General features: G+C 43.9%; 1 protein-coding gene across 1 annotated transcript in view; it reads left to right on the forward strand.

Moving 5' to 3' along the window:
• Positions 1–9,663: 9,663 nt before the first annotated feature.
• Positions 9,664–22,600, forward strand: part of LOC142484939 (uncharacterized) — a gene marked incomplete at its 3' end in the record, with an annotated part of 40,072 nt that continues 27,135 nt past the window's right edge. Inside the window, exons 1-4 of the mRNA XM_075584188.1 lie at positions 9,664–9,870; positions 17,376–17,492; positions 18,312–18,378; positions 20,044–20,117. Of these exons, the coding sequence (XP_075440303.1) occupies positions 9,724–9,870; positions 17,376–17,492; positions 18,312–18,378; positions 20,044–20,117 (405 nt within the window). The remainder of the gene's footprint in view (positions 9,871–17,375; positions 17,493–18,311; positions 18,379–20,043; positions 20,118–22,600) is intronic.

A 22,600-nucleotide genomic window follows, 5' to 3' on the forward strand; every position in this document is an offset into this window, starting at 1 on the left:
CGCACGCACACACACACACACAGGGAGGGGTCTGTAGTGTGACAGAGCACACCAGCTTCGCCACCAGGCACTCCTTCTTGAATTAAAATAAAACTATCTCCTTACCTCTTTCTGGATGCCCCCTCTTTACCAACAAGAGGGACAGGACCAGCTCTCCTCAGCTTCCATTTTCCTCTTCCTTTCCTCTCTCCCTTGAAAACTTTCTGCACCTGAGACAGTGGGAGGGAGGGAGATAGAGCATGAAACAGCACCCCAAATCCTGTCCCATTACAAGCAGCACAGGCTTCTGTCCCTCTACTCCTCTGCCTCCAGTCATTTGCATGGGAGGGAGGAGCTGCTTGCTCTCTCTCTCCCTCTTTCTCCCTCTCTCTCCTCTACCTCTCTCCCTCCCTCTCTCTTTTAGAAGCTTTACACCTGCCATCCTGCCTACAGTATGTGATGATATCACAATGTCTCTCTTACATCACAGACAGGCTGACATCATCACACAGGCTGGCGGCCAGCAAGAGACAGAAATGCAGATAGAGACACACTGACAAATACATACACTGTAGGCACAGGCACCATGCGGCTTCTGCACCATAAAAGTTCATTTGAATCAAAAATAATGTCATCTTTTAAGTGAGGCGCTATTGAAATCTTGGGGGTCTAAGTGTCAAGACAATCTTGACATAAAACGGAGGCATCATTTTCAATCATTCAATAATGATGTGGTTTTGGATGACAGTATTCTATGAGATATCATGGGAAAATAATAGGAGACATAATGGAAATACAGTATCGTCCAATTTGTGACCATAATGGGAATATACATAGCGCTTCCTTCACAGGAAATAATACATGTGACATAACGGGAATGTAGTAAGTATGTGGGTTTGGCTGGGATTATCCTACATCCTGCAGGGATATAATAACTGGGAAAACGCTATATTTGATACCGCCACGTCGTGGGATGAGCGAGTAAACATTGCATGTCATTTCCCAGAATCCCTTGCTGCAGTGGGAGCACTGTATGCTACTGTACTGTAGGTGATAATGGTTGAAATATATATATATATATATATATATATATATATAGATATATAGATATATATCTATATATATATATATATATATATATACATACACATCAACCAGTACAATAATTTAAAAGGGGGGAATTAAAATGGTTGAAGTGGATAATGACAAGTATATACCGATCCAAAAAAACAACTCCTGAGCATGTATGTACTGCTTACATGGATGTACTATTAGCATGTACAGTGTTGTTTGTTACTGCAGTTACCAATTTATTTCCATTTTAAATATTTAATTTCTCTGAAATGGTGCAAGCAAATTGTATGAAAAGTTGCAAACGAATACATGAATGTTTTGTATCCAGAGTCAGGGGGATGAGATGAGATGGGGTCATGTTCATACAGTATTTGAACTGTACATTACTAAAAGAAGGCTTTTTTTCTATGCAGATACAGTATAGTGTTTCAAACACATGCTATACACACGTACACACACATACACATACACACACACACACACACACACACACACACACGAGGTAATGTAAAGATGTGGGTGAACAGAGCGAAAAAGATTGTACTAGAAACGCTTATTAACATCAAAGGAATGGGCCTAAAGCAAAAGTTTGAACAGCAGCAGCAGCTGCAGTACCCCTGATATCTATGGATGGGACAGATACCCCCTGCAGACGCACGCACGCACACACACACACACAGGGAGGGGTCTGTAGTGTGACAGAGCACACCAGCTTCGCCACCAGGCACTCCTTGAATTAAAATAAAACTATCTCCTTACCTCTTTCTGGATGCCCCCTCTTTACCAACAAGAGGGACAGGACCAGCTCTCCTCAGCTTCCATTTTCCTCTTCCTTTCCTCTCTCCCTTGAAAACTTTCTGCACCTGAGACAGTGGGAGGGAGGGAGATAGAGCATGAAACAGCACCCCAAATCCTGTCCCATTACAAGCAGCACAGGCTTCTGTCCCTCTACTCCTCTGCCTCCAGTCATTTGCATGGGAGGGAGGAGCTGCTTGCTCTCTCTCTCCCTCTTTCTCCCTCTCTCTCCTCTACCTCTCTCCCTCCCTCTCTCTTTTAGAAGCTTTACACCTGCCATCCTGCCTACAGTATGTGATGATATCACAATGTCTCTCTTACATCACAGACAGGCTGACATCATCACACAGGCTGGCGGCCAGCAAGAGACAGAAATGCAGATAGAGACACACTGACAAATACATACACTGTAGGCACAGGCACCATGCGGCTTCTGCACCATAAAAGTTCATTTGAATCAAAAATAATGTCATCTTTTAAGTGAGGCGCTATTGAAATCTTGGGGGTCTAAGTGTCAAGACAATCTTGACATAAAACGGAGGCATCATTTTCAATCATTCAATAATGATGTGGTTTTGGATGACAGTATTCTATGAGATATCATGGGAAAATAATAGGAGACATAATGGAAATACAGTATCGTCCAATTTGTGACCATAATGGGAATATACATAGCGCTTCCTTCACAGGAAATAATACATGTGACATAACGGGAATGTAGTAAGTATGTGGGTTTGGCTGGGATTATCCTACATCCTGCAGGGATATAATAACTGGGAAAACGCTATATTTGATACCGCCACGTTGTGGGATGAGCGAGTAAACATTGCATGTCATTTCCCAGAATCCCTTGCTGCAGTGGGAGCACTGTATGCTACTGTACTGTAGGTGATAATGGTTGAAATATATATATATATATATATATATAGATATATAGATATATATCTATATATATATATATATATATATATATATATATATATATATACATACACATCAACCAGTACAATAATTTAAAAGGGGGGAATTAAAATGGTTGAAGTGGATAATGACAAGTATATACCGATCCAAAAAAACAACTCCTGAGCATGTATGTACTGCTTACATGGATGTACTATTAGCATGTACAGTGTTGTTTGTTACTGCAGTTACCAATTTATTTCCATTTTAAATATTTAATTTCTCTGAAATGGTGCAAGCAAATTGTATGAAAAGTTGCAAACGAATACATGAATGTTTTGTATCCAGAGTCAGGGGGATGAGATGAGATGGGGTCATGTTCATACAGTATTTGAACTGTACATTACTAAAAGAAGGCTTTTTTTCTATGCAGATACAGTATAGTGTTTCAAACACATGCTATACACACGTACACACACATACACATACACACACACACACACACACACACACGAGGTAATGTAAAGATGTGGGTGAACAGAGCGAAAAAGATTGTACTAGAAACGCTTATTAACATCAAAGGAATGGGCCTAAAGCAAAAGTTTGAACAGCAGCAGCAGCTGCAGTACCCCTGATATCTATGGATGGGACAGATACCCCCTGCAGACGCACGCACGCACGCACGCACGCACACACACACACACAGGGAGGGGTCTGTAGTGTGACAGAGCACACCAGCTTCGCCACCAGGCACTCCTTCTTGAATTAAAATAAAACTATCTCCTTACCTCTTTCTGGATGCCCCCTCTTTACCAACAAGAGGGACAGGACCAGCTCTCCTCAGCTTCCATTTTCCTCTTCCTTTCCTCTCTCCCTTGAAAACTTTCTGCACCTGAGACAGTGGGAGGGAGGGAGATAGAGCATGAAACAGCACCCCAAATCCTGTCCCATTACAAGCAGCACAGGCTTCTGTCCCTCTACTCCTCTGCCTCCAGTCATTTGCATGGGAGGGAGGAGCTGCTTGCTCTCTCTCTCCCTCTTTCTCCCTCTCTCTCCTCTACCTCTCTCCCTCCCTCTCTCTTTTAGAAGCTTTACACCTGCCATCCTGCCTACAGTATGTGATGATATCACAATGTCTCTCTTACATCACAGACAGGCTGACATCATCACACAGGCTGGCGGCCAGCAAGAGACAGAAATGCAGATAGAGACACACTGACAAATACATACACTGTAGGCACAGGCACCATGCGGCTTCTGCACCATAAAAGTTCATTTGAATCAAAAATAATGTCATCTTTTAAGTGAGGCGCTATTGAAATCTTGGGGGTCTAAGTGTCAAGACAATCTTGACATAAAACGGAGGCATCATTTTCAATCATTCAATAATGATGTGGTTTTGGATGACAGTATTCTATGAGATATCATGGGAAAATAATAGGAGACATAATGGAAATACAGTATCGTCCAATTTGTGACCATAATGGGAATATACATAGCGCTTCCTTCACAGGAAATAATACATGTGACATAACGGGAATGTAGTAAGTATGTGGGTTTGGCTGGGATTATCCTACATCCTGCAGGGATATAATAACTGGGAAAACGCTATATTTGATACCGCCACGTCGTGGGATGAGCGAGTAAACATTGCATGTCATTTCCCAGAATCCCTTGCTGCAGTGGGAGCACTGTATGCTACTGTACTGTAGGTGATAATGGTTGAAATATATATATATATATATATATATATATATATATAGATATATAGATATATATCTATATATATATATATATATATATATACATACACATCAACCAGTACAATAATTTAAAAGGGGGGAATTAAAATGGTTGAAGTGGATAATGACAAGTATATACCGATCCAAAAAAACAACTCCTGAGCATGTATGTACTGCTTACATGGATGTACTATTAGCATGTACAGTGTTGTTTGTTACTGCAGTTACCAATTTATTTCCATTTTAAATATTTAATTTCTCTGAAATGGTGCAAGCAAATTGTATGAAAAGTTGCAAACGAATACATGAATGTTTTGTATCCAGAGTCAGGGGGATGAGATGAGATGGGGTCATGTTCATACAGTATTTGAACTGTACATTACTAAAAGAAGGCTTTTTTTCTATGCAGATACAGTATAGTGTTTCAAACACATGCTATACACACGTACACACACATACACATACACACACACACACACACACACACACACACACGAGGTAATGTAAAGATGTGGGTGAACAGAGCGAAAAAGATTGTACTAGAAACGCTTATTAACATCAAAGGAATGGGCCTAAAGCAAAAGTTTGAACAGCAGCAGCAGCTGCAGTACCCCTGATATCTATGGATGGGACAGATACCCCCTGCAGACGCACGCACGCACACACACACACACAGGGAGGGGTCTGTAGTGTGACAGAGCACACCAGCTTCGCCACCAGGCACTCCTTGAATTAAAATAAAACTATCTCCTTACCTCTTTCTGGATGCCCCCTCTTTACCAACAAGAGGGACAGGACCAGCTGTCCTCAGCTTCCATTTTCCTCTTCCTTTCCTCTCTCCCTTGAAAACTTTCTGCACCTGAGACAGTGGGAGGGAGGGAGATAGAGCATGAAACAGCACCCCAAATCCTGTCCCATTACAAGCAGCACAGGCTTCTGTCCCTCTACTCCTCTGCCTCCAGTCATTTGCATGGGAGGGAGGAGCTGCTTGCTCTCTCTCTCCCTCTTTCTCCCTCTCTCTCCTCTACCTCTCTCCCTCCCTCTCTCTTTTAGAAGCTTTACACCTGCCATCCTGCCTACAGTATGTGATGATATCACAATGTCTCTCTTACATCACAGACAGGCTGACATCATCACACAGGCTGGCGGCCAGCAAGAGACAGAAATGCAGATAGAGACACACTGACAAATACATACACTGTAGGCACAGGCACCATGCGGCTTCTGCACCATAAAAGTTCATTTGAATCAAAAATAATGTCATCTTTTAAGTGAGGCGCTATTGAAATCTTGGGGGTCTAAGTGTCAAGACAATCTTGACATAAAACGGAGGCATCATTTTCAATCATTCAATAATGATGTGGTTTTGGATGACAGTATTCTATGAGATATCATGGGAAAATAATAGGAGACATAATGGAAATACAGTATCGTCCAATTTGTGACCATAATGGGAATATACATAGCGCTTCCTTCACAGGAAATAATACATGTGACATAACGGGAATGTAGTAAGTATGTGGGTTTGGCTGGGATTATCCTACATCCTGCAGGGATACAGTATAATAACTGGGAAAACGCTATATTTGATACCGCCACGTTGTGGGATGAGCGAGTAAACATTGCATGTCATTTCCCAGAATCCCTTGCTGCAGTGGGAGCACTGTATGCTACTGTACTGTAGGTGATAATGGTTGAAATATATATATATATATATATATATATATATAGATTCAGAGGCAGTCACGTGGCGACAGCCTCTGAAAAATCAAATTTGACCAGCACCAAATTTCGCGCCGCCACGTCGCATTGCGCTTACTATAAGCGCACACAATGGCGGCAATACATGTTTTGCCGCAACGTCGCCGGCATTATAAGCGCAGCCTAAGGCTGCGTTTATAGTACTGGCGACTGCGATTTTGCGCAGTGCCTTAGCAAGTACATGCAGTCCATCGCGGGTGCCCATAATGGGGTCGACGCGATCGCTGGAAGACTTCTTCGGCCCAAAAAAACCTTGCGCACCCCTGCTTTACGGTAATGTCATGATTTGTGTGGTGGGAAATTTAAGTGGTGGTCTTGCAGCCTCCATACTATTTAAGAGAGTGGGGAGCACTATACTTGCTCACTGCACCTGACATAGGGAATCATTCTCTGAACTGTTGTGATCTTTCTGCAAATAAATGCATGCCTTTTTTTTTTCCCAACGTAAAATAGTGCGCGCGACAAAGTAACGGAGTGATGTCGCCGTCGCAAAAACTGGAAGCCGGCAAATTTTGATTTTTCAAGGGCTGTTGCGTCACGTGACGGCCCTTGAACAAATCAAATTGCCGGAATCCCGCAACGCTGCTGCCCGGCGAAACATAACTTCCGCCGGTGGCGACGTCACACGTCGAGTCGCGGTCGACGGCATTATAGGCACGGCCTTAGATATTGTGGAGAAGGCTCGGTTCAGTGTCCAACTTATTCCAGACTGACTTTCATCAGACTATATTGAAGTCTATGAAACCCCTCATGCTAAAAATCAGTGACGAACTCAGAATCAGTGATATGGAGAAAATCAATGGGCATTGACATGTCTGATATAGTTATCAGCATCGGCAGCCCTCACTTTGTTGTCAGCCCGAAATCTGTCCTCATGAAGCTGCTTCCCTGCGTTCCGCTTCAGTTGAAGGCTATGTCCTATTAGATCTTACGATCAAGGAGCATTATGATGTTAAGAGTTAAGAGTTAAGGAGCATTATGATTGGTAACAAACTATGGACAGTGGTGGTAGTGCATTTGATAAAAGCTGTGGTTTGGTGCTTGGTTGCTGAAGAATAGAATTTATTTTAAAGCATTTAGAACTGTGAAGTGGCTAAACAGGATTTGAAGCAGTACAAGCTCCTTGTAACTGTGGGATAGTCACTTTGTCTGCTTTGTCCTTAAGCTCCAAGGCCCTAATGTAACATGCTGTGGAGCCGCTTCTTTGTGCAAGAAACTATTTTAGTCCCTATTGTTTAAATGGAGCTGCTCTCTTCCCCAGTGCAGGAAAGTAGTTTCACAGCATATTGTATAGTGGTGCAATAATTAAACGGTGAGCTTTAGGCCCGCGCTTATAGTGCCGGTGGTGGCGACGCGACGTCGCCCGAAAACATGCATTGTCGCCGTCGCGTGCGCTTATAGTAAGCGTGACGGGGCGACGCGATTTTTTGCAGCCGGAAGATTTGATTTTTCAGGGGCTGTCGCCTCGTGTGACAGCTCCTGAACCAATCAGTGGCCTGGTCGCCCGCGCCGCTGCCGCAAAGCGAAATACAACTTTCGCTAGCGGCGACGGGTGACGTCACGTGTCGCCGTCGCGGTCACTATACGCGCGGCCTTACACAGGCAGGGGACTAGTGCCTGGAAGCTGTATATAGAGTGCTATATAAATGAATACTGTAGTGCATTATCATACCATTACAGTTAGTCCCCGCTCTTCAACGTTTCACTATACAACGAATGGCATATCCAGGGGTGAGCAAACTTTTTATGCCGAGCCCCCCTTTTCATCCATGACCTTTCTCGGGGCCCCCCTGCCTGATGTAATAAAAATCGTATGGAAAAAAAAACCCTTTATTAAACGGTATACAATGTAAATACAAATATGTCTAAATACTTATATATTTCAACAGCTCACGCTTGCAAAATTAGGCTGCGTCCATGTTGCCGCTGAGAGCGGTGACATCTCAAAGCATGAGTCACATAATTTTGCAAGCACGAGTGGGGGGGGGGGAGTGGATCAGGGCTATTTTTGTGTGTAGCTGTGTGCATTGACTGCTGCTGAGCGTGCTACAAAGACAATTTTGTTTGTCTCCCCAAGCGCCAAGCTTGGGAGAGCGTACGTGCACAAAGGCAATCCTTTAGGGTGGGCATTCATCCACTTCTTTGCTACCTCCCTTTCCTCTCTCCATTTTTTTCCCTTCCCTCCCTTTTTTCCTTCTCCCATTTGCCTTTTTATTCTCCCTGCTCTTTAGCTTGCTTTCCCCAGTGTCATCCACACTCCTACCTACAGTATTATGTATTATTTATTTATTTCCGTTTTCAATGTTGTGTTATTTTTAATTATTTCTGTATATTCATAGTATGATTGATAGTGGCAGCCTACCCTTTCACTTGCAGAGGAAGTTGCAGAGGATCGCAGCGAAACAGTTTGCCAGCGGAGAGCAGGAACCCAGCGCTATTGCAGGGCAGACACCGGAAGGAGGGGCGTTTGACATCACAGCGCTGGGGCGTGCTCCTCCCCGTACCTCCGAAGCCCTCGCGCGTGCGCACACACAATCACGTGGCCGCCACCGGCACTATCCTGTTCGCCCGCGCACATCTTCGGCTGCCCGTCCGTGCACATCTTCTTGGCCCTTCCATGCACAGCATCTGCCGGCCCACGCACACCAGGTTTCGCTGCACGCGCCCCCATAGATAATCTTGCGCCCCCCCCCCCCGTTTACGCACTGCTGCATTCAATCACAACACAGACACAGCACACATGATCACAACACACACAGAACACATACTCATATCACAACCTACACAACACACACAGACACAACACACAGACACAACACACACACTCAATCACGTAGCAAGCGTGCCCTCTATAGAACAGCCCTTGCAACGGTTTCACTATCCAACGCTACTTCCAGAACGGATTCCATTGGATAACCGAGGACAGCCTGTAATTATACACAGTACTATGCTGTTAAATTATTCCCCTTTCCCTGGCTGGAGATGAGATCAGCTCCAATCTAATGTGACTACAATCTTGTCCAGTACTCAAAAGCACCTTCACAGCATATTGAATTGGGAAGGTTTGTAGAATACAATCAGATCTTCTTGATGAAAATGAAAAGGCCACTTTCGGTCCAGAACACCTACATGTCACTCATGTTCTGTCCTTGGAGACTGATATCCGTGTTTCCTTCAACATGATTTCTGCTTTAATAACAGAAAGAGTAACATTGTTAAAAGAACGCACAGAACACGCGCACCTCAGCGCACAGAACACGCGCACCTCAGCGCACAGAACACGCGCACCTCAGCGCACAGAACACGCGCACCTCAGCTAGGGAGACTGCTGCCCCAGCCCCCTCCGTGCTGCATTACTGTGACTAGGGCTGGCGTGCTGGCTATCAGTGACGTCACTACGCCTGCCCTTACCACCAGGCGCTGGTTTGGTGGCATAGAACGGGGCGTCTGCAGCGGCGGCGGCGGCATCATCATGCAGGGCGCAAGGGCAGGAAGGAGCGGGCAGGCTGCTGATCCGCGGCCGTGCAACGAGGTAACCACGGGCAGAGCCGGCGGGGCACTGAGCAGGGTTACCCCACGCGCTGCCAGGGTGGCAAGCAACACACGGGCAGAGAATTGGGTAAAGAGCGCCTTGTGCATGAAGAGCCGTGCTCAGAAGTCCGTGATTAGGGTGAAAGAGCCCGGACTCTGGGCCGGGTAGGCAGTAATATGCAAAGGGGAAGAGTGTCTGCTTCCTGGAGTGACAGCTCTCTGCAGGGCCCCGTGGTTGGATTACCCACTGGCCCTATCTCACCAGCCTTACACATCCGTTCATACAATTCATCTCTCATTCCCAGCATAGGACACTGCAGGTTTATGTGGTGACATCTGGGATGGGGCAGGAGTGCATCGCCATGTTAGCAATGGTTTGGCTAAATGTTACTGCATGTGTACTGCATGTGTACTGTCCAAGTATTATTTTTTTTATCATAGGAATTCAGATTTTACTGCTTTTACACCTAGTTGTTTTTTTTGTTAATAATAAAACGCGTTACACGATTGTTGTGTCCAGCAGTTCTGATTAAAGCATTTACTGTAGTAAAAGAAAAACACTGCACAGAACAGCAAAGCGTTAATATTAAGCTATTATTGGCTTTCTTGTTTTTTGTTTTACACAATTGCATCCACATTTTAATGTATTGAAAGTATGCAGAAAAATTCATTAAAACATTTTTTTTTACATAGTGAAACCATGCAACACTGCATGTGTAATTTTTGTAACTATGCCCAAGACATACAGTACTTGAAAAGGAGAGGTAACTCAATGTATTACTTCCTGGTAAAACATTTTTATAAATAACTCATTTAACCCCTAACCTGCTTGCAGAAACACTGAAGTTTATTGCTGGCCCTGTGACTGAAGGAATCCGAGTACTTTGACAGCAAAGCTTTGATTTGCTATTGAGGGTGATGTTTAACCCTTTGAAGAAAAAAAATGTTCCCAGCACTCATAAATGATGAGTAAGTGTCAAATGGATATGCCAAAAAAAACTTTACCCATATTACAAAATCATAACAAAAAACACGAATGAATGAACAGTTTAGACACTGTATGTATATATACATGCAAGAACACACGGATAGAGAGAGAACAGAGCACAGTGTGTGAACACAAGTCCAAAACACCGTGCGCAAAAGGGAAATACTACACACAAGAACAGATGACCAAAGGGGGGGGGGGAAATGAGAAGGAAAAGAACACAATGAAAATCTGTTACCACCGAAAGGTCTGTGGTACTTCCCTTAAGACCCTTAGGCCTTGCCCCCGCTGCCTACTACAGCGTCCGCTGTGGCGGACGCTGCGCGCACGAGAGCCCTCCCCGCAATGGCGCCGGGCCCGCTGCGAGCGGGGGCCGCAGCGCTCGAGCGAGAGCTACTCCTGCTCTCAATAGAATTGAGAGCAGGACCTAGCGTCGAGCGATACGGCACGCCCCCCGGCGGTTCAGCCAATGAGGGCGAACCTGCCGGGTGACGTCATGGCCACGCCCCCGTCACTCCTCCGCCACGCCCCCCCGGTCTCTTACTGCAGCTCCCTGCAGACCAGGTAATCGGCTGCACGCGCCGCCAATCTCGCGGGCGCGCGTTGCAGCTGAGTTACAGGGGCCGTAGCCTTAGGCTGCGTACATTGTGCGGAGACGACGTGAGTGACGTCGCTTGCGCCGAAAACAAACACTAGGGCGCCATTATAAGTGTGTATAGTGTGAGCGCGTGCACAAGAGCGACCGGCGCTTCGCGCGACAACCTTTATTGAATTTGCTGTGCGATGCTGGTTCTCGTGAGCAGTTCGCCCAATGAGTGTGAACCAGCTCTGTGACATCACAGCCACGCCTCCCTGTCGCTTCTGCCTGCAGGACAGAACAGGCGAGCGTGACGTTGCACACGCATTCACTATGGACGAGTCCTTAGTTAGGTCCTCCCTTGTTGGCAAAGAAAAGATGTAAAATGTGTACTGTAGTCCCAATGATGGGAAAGCAGTTGCACAATGGCTGGCCTATGTAATAGCCCAAGAAACAGGTATGTCCTCTAGCAGTGATAAACAAAACAAGAAAAGCTTCCCTGTTGAATGCACTCGTACAGTGAGTGCGTTCAACAGGGAAACTTTTCTTGTTCTGTTTATCATTATTATATTGTTCCTATTGCACCTCCAGTGTTAACATATCAATCAATATATTAAGGCTGCGCTTATAGTGCCCGCGGCGGTGACGCGACGTCGATCCGAAACAAATACATTGACGACCTCGCAAGTGCTTATAGTAAGCGCAACGGAGCGACATTGCAACCAAACATTTTGTCGCCGGGTCTATTTGATTTTTTAGAGACAGTCGCCACATGTGACTGTCTCTAAACCAATCAGGGACGTCGCTTCAAATCAAATTATAACTTTCGCTGGTGACGTCTTCTGCCGTCGTCGCCAGCACTATAAGCGCGGCCTTATACTGTAAGTACCAGGTCGCACTATATTCGGGCAAATATGGTACTTAGGCTGATGCGGGAGTATCATCCCTTCCCCCTTTCCCACAGAGCTCCGAAACTTGTGCAAAAAAAAAAAAAGCTAAGTACAAGCAAAAGTTCAAAACGCTGGAAAGCTCCAAGTATAAGCGTCCTCAATACTAAATATTCCCCAGCAGGGCTAATGGTATGTGATGCAGGAACCAAAGAACCGTATAGCTGCAAATTCAGATTTCCTCCCTCCCCCCTTTTTTGGTCATCTGTTCTTTTGTGTAGTATTTCCCTTGTGTGCACTGTACTTTGTTTTGGAATCATTTGTGTTCATATTTTGTTCACACACTACTCGGTTTGATCTGTGTGTGTGTGTGTGTGTGTGTGTGTGTGTGTGTGTGTGTGTGTGTGTGTGTGTGTGTATATATATACACACACACACACACTACATTGTTCATTCATTAGTGTTTTTTGTTATGATTTTGTAATTAAGTAAAGTTTTTTTGGCATATCCATTTGACACTCATCATTTACCTTTCAGTGCTGGGAACTTGAGTGTGTTTTCGTGTGGATATTTTCAAGGGTTTTAGGGTCCCTCGCATGTTCCACTTGTACCACCATTGCGCTTTTGCATAGATGTGTTTATTTTTAGAGTGCTGCCTATACTCTATACTTTAATGTTTAACCCTTTGGTTGCGATCTTTCAGTGACCACGGGAATAGAGGAAATATGGTAGGGCACTCGACCTGCATTGCGACCTTTTTAAGTGCTAGATAAGACCAGGAGGGCTTTAGCGTTTTCCAGGTAAATCCAAGCGTAGAGTATGTTACAGCAAAAAGAAAAAAAGTGAGAAGCGCAGTCAAAATTGGGTAGTGGTAAAACTAGACACTTTTATTAAAAATCCTGTCCCAGGGATCACCCTCTAGGACAACAAAAACATGATGATCAATATATAGACAATAAAGTTTAAAAACTGTGCAGATGAAGCTGTTGTGCAATTGCACTCAATGGGTCTCCAAGGGGTTAAAAACGGGAGAATCCCGGTGTACAGTCAGAGTCCTGTAAACTGTGCGCTGCCCGGGCAGATTATGATATAGAGGGGTACCCCAGGGTTGAAGCAATGCTCGATATGCTCACCCTTTAATCGCTGCTGGTCCGTGGGGGTCCGATGACTTTCTTCAATCTCGAAATTTGCTCCAGTACACGCTGCACAGATGCACGTTGACACACGATACCACGCAGCCCTCCGGGTGTCCGGGTCTGATGTCACTTCCGGCCGTGACGCACAGACCCTTCCCGGTAGTCTCTGGACTGCGTCCGTCAGCTCTCCTCCTGGTGGTTGCCGATGAAAGGCAAACAAACTTGAAACAGGTGCTACTGGCTGGAGCCCACTGTATGATGTTGCTTGCTCCACTGCACTGAATGAGAGCAAAAACCCTATGCTCCTCCTCCTACGCGTTTCACCATGAAGATGGCTTCGTCAATTTGGGGCCCCTTATTTGCCTGACAATGTCTTGGTTAAATCTCATCTGGAATTCTAAGGACATCTTTTTATTTATAGATTATGTATGCCATGATCTTATTGCTTTTTCCAGTTGTTTCTTTGCCATTAATACTGCGTCATTGCTCTGGAACACATTGCTTCACGAGAGGCCCACGCCAAGTATAGGGCGTAGGATAACCCTCTATTATATGCTGGAACATTACTGCTGTAGTGTTGGTAATGAGCTTCCCATATGATTTGGGTTTTATTGTAGAACAGTTGCCTTTAATCTAACCCAAGCAGACAAGATTTTAGGAACCATTAATGAAGCATTGGGCAATAATGCAGTTACTTTTGGACATTTAAAGTAACCCGTATCAGTTGGCATTATTTTAATGATTTTTTTTTTTATTATCGAAACTGAAACTCAGAGGAAGGCCAGCGCTAAAACGAGGCACGGGCCGTGGCACCCAAATATTGAGGGGGAGTGAAACGCAATCGCCAGGAGCAGTAGTGGTAATGTCACAACCTTTTGAAGTGGGTGATCACCGTTAAAAACCCAGTGTCTGCTGCCTACGTCCTGGGTAAAGTCACTTTACGTCCCCTTGTGCCTCAACTACCGTTATTATAATGTTACATTATAATGTTAATAGTGCAGGGATTTATGCCTGAAAACAATCCAAGCACAGGAATGCATAAGCAACAATATTATATTATCATATCACAATGTCCCTATATTATTACCTCAACTTCAAAAAGAGTTTCCCGTGGTTTTAAGCTTAAAGCTACAGCGCCAGTGAGCGTGCGCGAGCAACGGAGTGCCTGGTGGCGCTCGTGGCCTTCAGCCGAGCAATCTGAGGCGGCGGGGGCGCAGCCATGATCTCATGTGTCTGCTTCGCCCTCATTGGCTGAACCGCCACCGTGACGTGGCCATCGCTCGGCCGCACCATAAGTCAAATTTCTTGACTTCTCAAAATGTAGTCGCCACTCGCGCTTGATCATATGCGCGCATGCACTGACTGGGGCCGGCCCCATAGAGCCGTATTTTGTACGTGCTAGCAGTGGGGACGAGGCCTTATGCCTTGTCCATGAGGACGGAGCGCCATGGCGCTCGCTTGCAGCACGGGCGATTCCTGGCCTGCAGTGTAGCGCGATGGGCGGCTTGCTCGGGGTGTGCCCGTGATGTCACGTGCGCAGTTCGCTCTCATTGGCTGAACCAAGCACGTGACCGGCCCATCGCGCAACAGACAATTTTTGTCTCTGCATGAATCGCGCCTACAGACGCGCGAGCGCGCACACAGAGTATGGACACTCCAATGGATTTACATTGATCAACATGGAGAGGCCTAAGGCTGCGCTTATAGTGCTGGCGACGTCGCGGCAAAACAAATATATTGCCGCCATCGTGTGCGCTTATAGTAAGCGCGACGGATTGGTCGCGATCGCTGGAAGTCATCTCTATTTGCTTTTCCAGCGACCGTCACCTGACAGTCGGATCGCCGGCACTATAAACGTAGCCTAAGGCTTGCTACCGCCGGGTCACTTATGACTTTTAATATGTCTCACTATCGCTTTAGTGGGTCGGTGTGTGTGTTGCACACTTTTTTGATTTGCGTTTAGGTGTGTATTGTGTGTGGATCTTAATGTCGATCCGTTAATACAGTACAGCAGTGTTTTCTTTATAAAGCTTTCTATGGTTGCCTGCATTTCCCCCTTGGTTTGGACTCCAGGGCCCTGACACAGCGCTTTGTATATTGCATACTTTGGTTAGTCACAAAAACCTGGTCTCTCTGGTGTCCCTAAGGGTAGACGTGAGAAAGTATGGCTTCGACGTTATTAGAGATGGACGAGCGTGTTCAGTCTGCAAATTCTCACGCACATTACTATTTCGTTGCAAATCCGTGGAGGTTTGTGCAAAGAGTTTGTTATAAAAAGTTTATGCAAAAACATGCAGTTTCACCTTGCGCCACTAGAGTTCGCACCGACAAACTTCATAAATTTCGCTGAGACTCGTTATCACTAGAGTCCCAAGTGCTATACAGGCATACCCCGCTTTAAGTACACTCACTTTAAGTACACTCGCGAGTAAGTACATATCGCCCAATAGGCAAACGGCAGCTCACGCATGCGCCTGTCAGCACGTCCTGAACAGCAATACCGGCTCCCTACCTGTACCGAAGCTGTGCGCAAGCGGGGAGACTATAGAGCCTGTTACAAATGCGTTATTTACATCAGTTATGCACGTATATGATGATTACAGTACAGTACATGCATCAATAAGTGGGGAAAAGGTAGTGCTTCACTTTAAGTACATTTTCGCTTTACATACATGCTCCGGTCCCATTGCGTACGTTAATGCGGGGTATGCCTGTATATACCTCCCAAAACACACCATTTTATACAACGTGGAGAGAGACGTGCACCTAATGGAACACCCCTGAGATTCCTGGGAAACATGCTATTTTATTTATGCAATATATATATATATATATATATATTATATATATTATGTCTTTAACAAAACTACAAAAGTTACAAACGTGACAACCGGTCATGTTTTACTCCCCACAAAAAGCGAAATGCTGACCCTGAGACCATTTTGGTGGACACTCATGAATGTGATTGCATTGTGCAGTAGTTTAAGTGGGGCAACGTAAAGTCATCAATGCACTCACAAGATGCCAGTATCAGCGGGTTCATCAGAAAAGTGGGTAGTTCTCCTCGAAGGCATTGCAGCTGTATATACTGGATGCTTCTAGTAGTGGTCTGACTGCAGAGTGTGCTGGAAATGTCACCCGAGCCTATTCCCACACTCCTTTCCGGTATCTTCACTGCCGCGCGTGTCCGGAGCCGGTTCATACTGTTTTTTAGTGAAGTGCAGAGACAACCTTGTGTAATATTTTGGTTCAGTGATTCATAAACCGCCCCATTATAAGGAGAGAACTCACCAGTGTAACATCATTTAAAGCTTGAATAAAACAGTGTTATCAGGGTAATTGTGCTCAAAACCAAATATAAGTGCAATTCTTAAATAAGAAAGTGCTTAGTGAATTATTCAATACTGTATAACAATATAAAATATAAACTGAAAATTCTGTGATGAAAGACCAGAAAGTGACAATTTTCACTTTTTGATTATTTAAAGCTTACCTGAAACCCAGCAAGAATACCTAAGATTATAGGAACTACTGCCAGGTTTACATAAAATGGCTATTATTTGTAGGGTTTTTTTTTGTGTGTGTCAAAACAAGCACACAAAAAAACAACAAATATCTCAGGAATTAAATGGTCCATTGAAGGTTGGAGGACCATGGATCAGCTCAAGGGGAACCCAATTCCAAGTAAGTTATAAACCAAATAAGAACCAAAAATGTATAGCATCGTGAGCTGCTGATTTTTAACCTGTCTTGAGTATCAAACAGTAATGTTGAAATTAAGTTCCAGCACTAGTCTTCCATCCTATTATGCTTGGTTCTGGTTAAACATCAGGTAACCGACCTCCTAGATAGTTAGTGAACGTATTGGCTTGTTTGTTGCCCCTTCTTCTGTACTACAACAATGACATTAGTGAGACATTTTAAGAAGTTAAAGCCCTACCCTGAGTGCCTTTGTCGGTGAATTCGGAAGACTTGATTTTTCGTGTTTAATTTTACCCTACCCAGGTCTTCGCTGACCTGTCCTCCGGGAAATTGCCTCTGGACCCAAGCGGCGTTTTGAACAGTGAACTGGACAGAAATGAGAAGGTCTTCCAAGCTAAAAGGACAATGATTTTAATGAAGGTAGGAGCCATATCGCTCTACCATGAATATATGGATTGATGTTTCTTACATGATATTTTCATTTAACCGTTTAAAGCCTATGCCTGTGCTATATATTATTTATGATGTGATCTGCATCAGGGGGGTTCGCAGACATTTCTCAGGTCTGTCAGAGGAATGGAGTACATGGGTTTGAAAGCCTGTACAAGAGTAGAGAGAACACACCTGGTACACCTGTGCATGTGTTTTCACAGGCTACTTTAAGTTGGTATTCCATATAAAGTGACAATCTCCTGTGCCCGCCATAAAAATAAATGTTTATTTCATTTCTAAATTCTGTAAGGGCATTCTGGATAAATGATTTTTATTTTTCTTCCCCTCCGAGGGAAATAAAAATGGTTGCTGCCACCCACAAACATTTTAAAGCAGCTATTTGCATGGGGATGTCTTAACAGTGCAATAATAAACCGGTGAAAACTGTGTAAACCAGTTTTTTGGAAAAAAATTAAATAGAACAAGAAAAATCTGCACAATACAATCTAACTGTTTTGGGTTCTGATTTTTATTTTTTTTATATATTTATATATTATTTTGGTGGGGGATGCTGCTTCAACCCTAATTTTAGTGGAGCACCTGAAAAAGCAGATTGTGTGCTGCAGTACAACCAGCAGTGAATGTTATATCTGTATCCAACACACACCACCACGACATTCCATATCAGATAAGTGTGAGGTGTAGCTGAATAATGTGAAGGTATTTGTTGTTATGGTTCTGTCTGCTACAAAGTAAATAGTAACTGCTGCAACGCCTTTTCATGTCTGTTTTTTTTTTTTTACATAGTACGACAAGCCTTTTGAAGATGATCTACTAATAGATATTGCAAGTTTAACTTATGATACCCCAAATGGTAAGGAAGTATTTGCAACCGATAAAAGTCCATGGGAAATCTCATGTGAGTGGGTAAATTGTTCTTTTAATCGGTTAATTGTTGGAGCCAAGAAATGTAGTCTGGTCCAATAGCACGGACATGTAAAGTGTTTATATTTCCAAATGAACATGAAAACTACTTACTACTTTAAAAAAACAAACCCCAGGAAATGTCAAGTGACCTGTTAATACTGTGTATGATTGTATGCATAATAATTGTACGGTTTCATTTTCTGGCTTGTTATATCTTGTAACATTATTTTAATGCGTGTCTCACATTCAAATGAATGTTGCAAGTGTTAAAGATCCCATCGGGACCAGAGATTGATCTATTTAATTAAACACTTGGAACATTCATTTGCGAGTGGCGTTTGTTGGAGATTCTGCAGTACCAAGGCAATTACACCAGTGCTGCTGTTTTGGTGTCCCGATTACACTGTAGTAGCCAAGCGTGTCAGCTTTTTTTTATGGTGGCACTCCTCTCTATAATTGCAATATGGCATCGCTGAAATTGGAGAAAGGTGGGAATAGATCTAACTGCTTCATATTTTTTTACATTAACCATCATGTCAAAGAATGAATTGCTTACAGGCATACCCCAGTTTAAGGACACTCACTTTAAGTACACTCGCGAGTAAGGACATATTTACAATAGCACCATACCTCTGTGTCCATACGCTTGCTTCGCGAGTGCGGACACTTATTCTGCCCTACAGACCGCCGTAGTAGCGATGCGCTGATTCCCCTCGCCCAATAGGCAAACGGCAGCTCGCGCATGCGCCTGTCTGCACGTCCTGAACAGCAATACCGGCTCCCTACCTGTACCGAAGCATCGATAAGTGGGGGGAAAAGGTAGTGCTTCACTTTAAGTACATTTTCGCTTAACATACATGCTTTGGTCCCATTGTGTACGTTAATGCCTGTATATATATCTAAAAAATTTTTTAGACATGTGTCCAGTGTTGCAAAGATCAATGGCTTCGTTTTGGACAGAACATGTAATTAATTTCCGGTTGCACGTGATTTGATCATCATTTCTTTGTAGCTATTAGTAAGTGTAGGAAGATGTTTGTGTCATCCCTACCAATGATATCAAAATGAACGTCTTCGGCCAGTTCATATTGGGACCTCCTTTCATTAATTGAAAGTTGAACACGATCCACTTCTCTCTCCTCAAGTCTGCAATACTTTCCATCTTTATTCAGCCATCCACTTATCTCTCCGTTATGCTCCTTGAGTGGTTCATTTAACACTCCTACCTATCTCAGTAGATGTCTTCTCAGATGTTTTGGCTCTTTTAACCTACTTCTGCCCACTGGTTCAGAGCAAGTCTCTGTAGCTGCCAGCATTTCTCTCCTCTCGGGCTACAGCCTAATTCTGACCTGATATTGATACCAACAGCTGCTACTGCAAGCATTCCCTGGTTGGATATCCAGACTACAGCAATATTTGTGCTACCATTGTAGTTCACCTAGCACTGTGATGACACTTTTTAACCCATTAAATATGACAAGAAAAAGCAAACCTATAACGTCTAGCAATCCAATAAATTATTATCTCAACGGATGACTCCCCTTCTCTGCTTTATTTAATGTGTTCATTTTTACTCAATCTTTTCTTTCTTTTTTTTTTTTTTTAAATCTAGGACCCAAAATATGGAATGGCTGCTATAAAAATATTAAAAAGAAACCGAAATATAAAAATCGTTCAAAGAAAAAGGTATTTATCAACTTTGTAGTCTTATTTTGCTTAAGATAGATAGAAAAGACAAGCCCAAACCCTCATAAAGCATTACTAAACAAATATTTTAGTGGGTAAAAGGTACTGAATACACATATGGTACAGTGGAAAAATAAAAACAATTGGGTATAATAACCATCAGGAGTCGTCGGAATACCAGACCCTCATAGGCACACCGAAGTGACAGGGACCCCACAAGGAAGCCCAGCCAGCCTATTGGTAACAATGCAGGTAGGTGTATTCACACAATCACTGCAGCATTGGAAATACCCGTTCCGATAGGGAAAGCACCCTCTCCCGGTCCAAAGCATACACTCCATCACTGCAACTAAAATTTTCTTAAGACACGCTTGCGGAAGCCCCTTCTAAAGCCGCTCTCATTGCGGCTGCAGGGGCTCGCTGCCGAGCAGCAGCGCGCTTCAGCGCCTAAGCACTGACCATGCCCGAGGCCTAAGGCGTCCACACCCCACGCTCCACTCAGATGAGCAGGTTAAGCTGGAATCATAAGCAAAGAAAAGAAAGAAAGCTCCCTAATAGCCGCACAAGAGAACACCTATACCTATGTTAAAAATTACTATTTATTAATAAATGATTAAAATATATTTATTGCAGCAAAAAGCTAACGTGAACCAAAGTGATTAAAATAAATTAAAAAATGGAGCAGGTAACTGTATGCCTAATTCAAACTAACAGTGTATGCTAGGAATAACTATTTTAGAATGTCCCACTGCTATATAATTATACTAACAGTGGTAGTTATACCAATACAGTTCTATATAGTTTGAGGACTACACCTAAATGGAGAGTATAGCTTAATGTAGTGTGTGTGCTCAGAATAATATATTTGTTGAGCCAGCTAATGCTAGTATACGGATATATACACACACATATGTACCAGACCAACGGGTTCAAAGGTAAATGAACCTAGAGGTCTGTTATGTTTAGCAGAACAGCTATTTCAAGATCACAAAGTATGTGTCTTGTACTCAGAACCATGACAAATAGGAAAGTAGTCAGAGTGTTGTGCTTCCTTTAGAAGGCTCCGAAACACTCTAACTGAGAGAAGGCAACAGTCCTCTCCGATATAGCCAGCGCACTAGGTGGTGACGCTTAGCCTGCCCAACATATGTTTCACCGTTGTGGCTTCATCGGGGGCTGGAATCACCTCCTTTCAGGGAGCAGCTGCGACACAGACACTCAAGGGTGACGTCACCGCTCAGGAGTGGTACAGAGATCAAATGATTACCGGTAGCATGTGTCACGGGAGACCAGGACTAACACGCATGGTACATCATTGGTGGTTTCTTCTCGCTCTTCCTCATCTGGATTATGCCCCGTGTTTTCCATGCTCCCATAACATTTCATGCATAAATCCTCAACTCCCTTTTAGATAAGTGCAAAGTCTTTTATGGAGATAATGTGTAATCCTTTCCCCTCCAACAGGACATACATGTACAGGTAAGGGAGGAGCTAGGTGTCCCTCTATAAAAGAGCTCTGTCCACCAAAGCTTGGGATTTCTTCCATTATGAGTTAATGTTCCTTTTTAGTAAATGCTGCAGCAATTACAAATTGAAGACTAACCCGGTTAGGGATTGACTAAAAAGAAAAATGAAACGGGAGCAATGAATTGCTGTGACAAGGACTGCCGTACCCTCCTGAGGGACTTACACATGCATACTCTCATATGCATACGTTGAAATGTGTCCATATATATATAACCAGTGTTCGACAAACCTATACATTTGCTCGCCCCGGGCGAGTGGATTTAACCCCCGGGCGAGTAAATATTGGCCCAAGCAGCACACGTTTAGTACTAGGTGGCGAGTAGATTTTTTTGTGTGGCGAGTAGATTTTTTGGTGATTTGTCAACCACTGTATATAACCATACACAAACAACTTTAATCACAAGCGTTTCCTGATATTAAGTATTCATATATAGCATATCACGCACAGTGAAAGCCCAAATAAATACTTATTCTAGTAGTACATTTATTATTATTATTATTATACCTATGTGGTCACACTTTTTTTTTTTACACTGCTTTACAAAGCAGATCTAGAATTTCCAACAACATGCATTGAAGTTGTGGTTCGGTCTTGGGTTTCTTTTGTCCCCCCTAGATTGGAAGCAGGAGCTGTACCGCGTTATTTTCAGCTTTGGGAATCATCTCTTGCAGATATACTTGCCTCTGACCCCCAGTGGTGGATTTTCCATTAGGCCTGTGCCTAGGCCGGCATATTTCTTTACACCCCCTCCCCCCACAATATAAAGAGGCCCCTCTCTCTTCCCCACTGGTTGCTGCAGGAGAGAATAGGGCCTCTAAAGTTCTTACCTTCTGCGTCATGCCGCGCTTCTTCTGCAGAGTCAAATGACGCAGCGACGTCCGGTACCATGGCAACGTGCTGCCGTGTCACATCGCGGTACCATGACAACATGACGTCACGTTACCATCGTAACGCG

Source organism: Ascaphus truei, unplaced genomic scaffold (assembly GCF_040206685.1).
Source record: "Ascaphus truei isolate aAscTru1 unplaced genomic scaffold, aAscTru1.hap1 HAP1_SCAFFOLD_474, whole genome shotgun sequence".
In the NCBI taxonomy this organism is placed as follows: Eukaryota; Metazoa; Chordata; class Amphibia; order Anura; family Ascaphidae; genus Ascaphus; species Ascaphus truei.